We start from the raw sequence: 2,500 nt of genomic DNA on the forward strand, positions 1-2,500 counted from the left end.
TGGTCAGAAACCTAACACTGAAGTGACCCATTTGGGCAAAGTCATGTGATTGCACATTATTGCCCTTAACTCGTGTTTTTGTAATGGGTTTTGGCCACAGAAATACAGACACATTTGCGTAAGTAGTCTAGAATACAGTACAGAACAGTGGAGAGATTTTAATGAACAGCTATGAGAACAGTGCAGCAGTTAAAAAATGAAAACATGCATTTGTGTGCTTTTTTCGCGGCCTGTCTGAACCCTCAAACTCATCTGTGTGTGTGTGTGTGTGTGTGTATTGCACACCTCCTACTACACACACATCTCAGAAACACACTAACGAAAACGAGGTATTTAACCTCTCTGTGTGTGTGTGTGTGTGTGTGTGTGGTGTGCATATTACAGAAATCTCCTGCTAAGAAGCTGAGCCATGCCATAAGTAAATCCTTCGGTTGTGTTCCAAGCTGCGAGCCCCCACGCCCCATCTACCCTGAGAACCCAGAGAAACCACTCGACCTCTCCAACATTGTGTAAGAGTGTGTGTTTTCGTGTGTGTGATGTTGCGCACGTGCGTGTGTATCCTGTAGAGTTGGTAGACTTTGGCAGACAAACGTTCTCTCCCTCCCTCCCCCTACCGATGCTCTCAGTAGAGTGGAGCAGTTCCTCTATTCCAATTGGACACTTCACTCACATGACCCCCATGTCTCCGTGGAGACTGATGTAGTCGGGGAAATGCCCCTTCGGCAGCACACGGGACACAGACCCTTGCGGACGCGGGGAGACGCGGGAGAAAAAGAGAAGGATGTGTGTTCTCTTTTCCAGCTCACTATAGTCTCCAGAGCACATTCTGCAGCATCTGCGTTTTCCGTCTGGGTGATTAGCTTTCTGGACAGAACTGTGTGCGTCCCTCTTTGTGCTTGTGTGTGTGTGTGTGTGTGTGTGTGTGTGTGTGTGTGTGTGTGTGTGTGTGTGCGAGTGTGTGTGTGCGCTAGAGCGAGAGCAAAGTATAGTGAAAATCACAAGTTTTGCTGCTTGTTACAGGTATTCTGACAGGGAATGTGTGTGTGTGTGTGTGTGTGTGTGTGTGTGTGTGTGTGTGTGTGTGTGTATGTATGTGTGTGTGTGTGTGTGTGTGTGTGTGTGTGTGTGTGTGTGTGTGTGTGTGTGTGTGTGTGTGTGTGTGTGTGTGTGTGTGTATGTGTGTGTGTGTGTGTGTATGTGTATGTGTGTGTGTGTGTATGTATGTGTGTGTGTGTATGTGTGTGTGTGTGTGTGCTCTCTCTCTCCCCTTTAGTCCCCCACGTCCTGATCCAAACACAAACAACTCTCCTCCGCCCCTTTCTGCAGACCCTGGCCCTGTGAAGAGGTAAATACTTCCACATCAAACTTTCGACCTTTCGACCTTGACCCTAAACATCTAGATCCCAGTCTACCAGAACGTAGTTACTGTTTAAACACCCTTTCTCCACTCCTGCCACCACGAGCTCATTAAGGCACGACCCACTTTTCTAGAGTTCAGACAAAATAAGAGTCAGATTTGCACTTCGCTGCTTTTTACCACTTAAGCCTGTTGCCTTTTAATCAGATATTGGTGTTACCATGGCAATGGCATGTCTATTACGCATGCCTGTCAAAATAAAAGTTCGCCATTGGCTAGCCAAGCATTTTGAATGGAATTTTGAAAAAAATGTTTTGACAACGATACCCTACCCCGCGACCCGCGTCAGGAGGAGTGTGTGAATCCCCAAGTGAGAAAGCGTGCGGTACGGTACTGAGACCCTGACTCCCACAAAAACGCTAGTTAGTGATTAATATAAACTGTGTGTGTGTGTCTGTGTGTGAGAGAGAGTGAGTGTGTGTGCGCTTGTGTATGTCAGGTCAGAGAAGGGGCTGCTGTATAACCTTGTCAGTAAAAGATTGAAAAGTCTGTGCGTGTGCATTATCAGACACTAATGACTTCATGCGTTAGTCATTATTATTAACTGTTATCACTGTTAACCTCCAACAGTATCCACCTCAGTAACACAATAGGAAGCGTAATAGCCTTAAATGTCTTTAAACGCGAGTTATCATTTAGTTGTGTAAGCGTAGAAAATATCAGTTATGTAATACTGAGTATTGCCAAATGCTAATAAACATTAATAAACATGTTCACTATGTTTTTACAGAGTGTTATGCATGATTAAAAGTTTGGGTGTGGCTTCTGCAGGATTGCTGTGTGATTACGGTAGCTCAGTGGGATTATGGTAGCTGTGGGATTACACCAGTTCTGATGGGTTATAGTAGTTCTGTGGGATCACACTTTTGGGATTACACTTGTTGGATTACAGTAGTTTTGTGGGATTACACCAGTTCTGATGGGTTATAGTAGTTCTGTGGGATCACACTTGTGGGATTACACTTGTTGGATTACAGTAGTTTTGTGGGATTACACCAGTTCTGATGGGTTATAGTAGTTCTGTGGGATCACACTTGTTTTGTGTGATTATAATGTCATTCATCATGTCATGCATTCTCTCAA

The 2,500-nt window shown here is 44.8% G+C and overlaps 1 protein-coding gene across 17 annotated transcripts in view; it reads left to right on the forward strand.

The window, feature by feature from the left end:
* The window catches only part of dtnba (dystrobrevin, beta a), a 23,231-nt gene that overhangs the window by 13,419 nt on the left and 7,312 nt on the right, over positions 1-2,500 (forward strand). For 16 of the 17 annotated variants that reach the window (XM_081695414.1, XM_081695417.1, XM_081695415.1 and 13 more), the window contains 2 exons: positions 385-509; positions 1,274-1,345. In XM_081695414.1, coding sequence (XP_081551540.1) covers positions 385-509; positions 1,274-1,345 — 197 coding nt within the window. The remainder of the gene's footprint in view (positions 1-384; positions 510-1,273; positions 1,346-2,500) is intronic. The other variant, XM_081695419.1, reaches the window with a different exon arrangement.

Source organism: Electrophorus electricus, chromosome 2 (genome assembly GCF_041902795.1).
Source record: "Electrophorus electricus isolate QZ-2024a chromosome 2, ASM4190279v1, whole genome shotgun sequence".
NCBI classification, from domain to species: Eukaryota; Metazoa; Chordata; class Actinopteri; order Gymnotiformes; family Gymnotidae; genus Electrophorus; species Electrophorus electricus.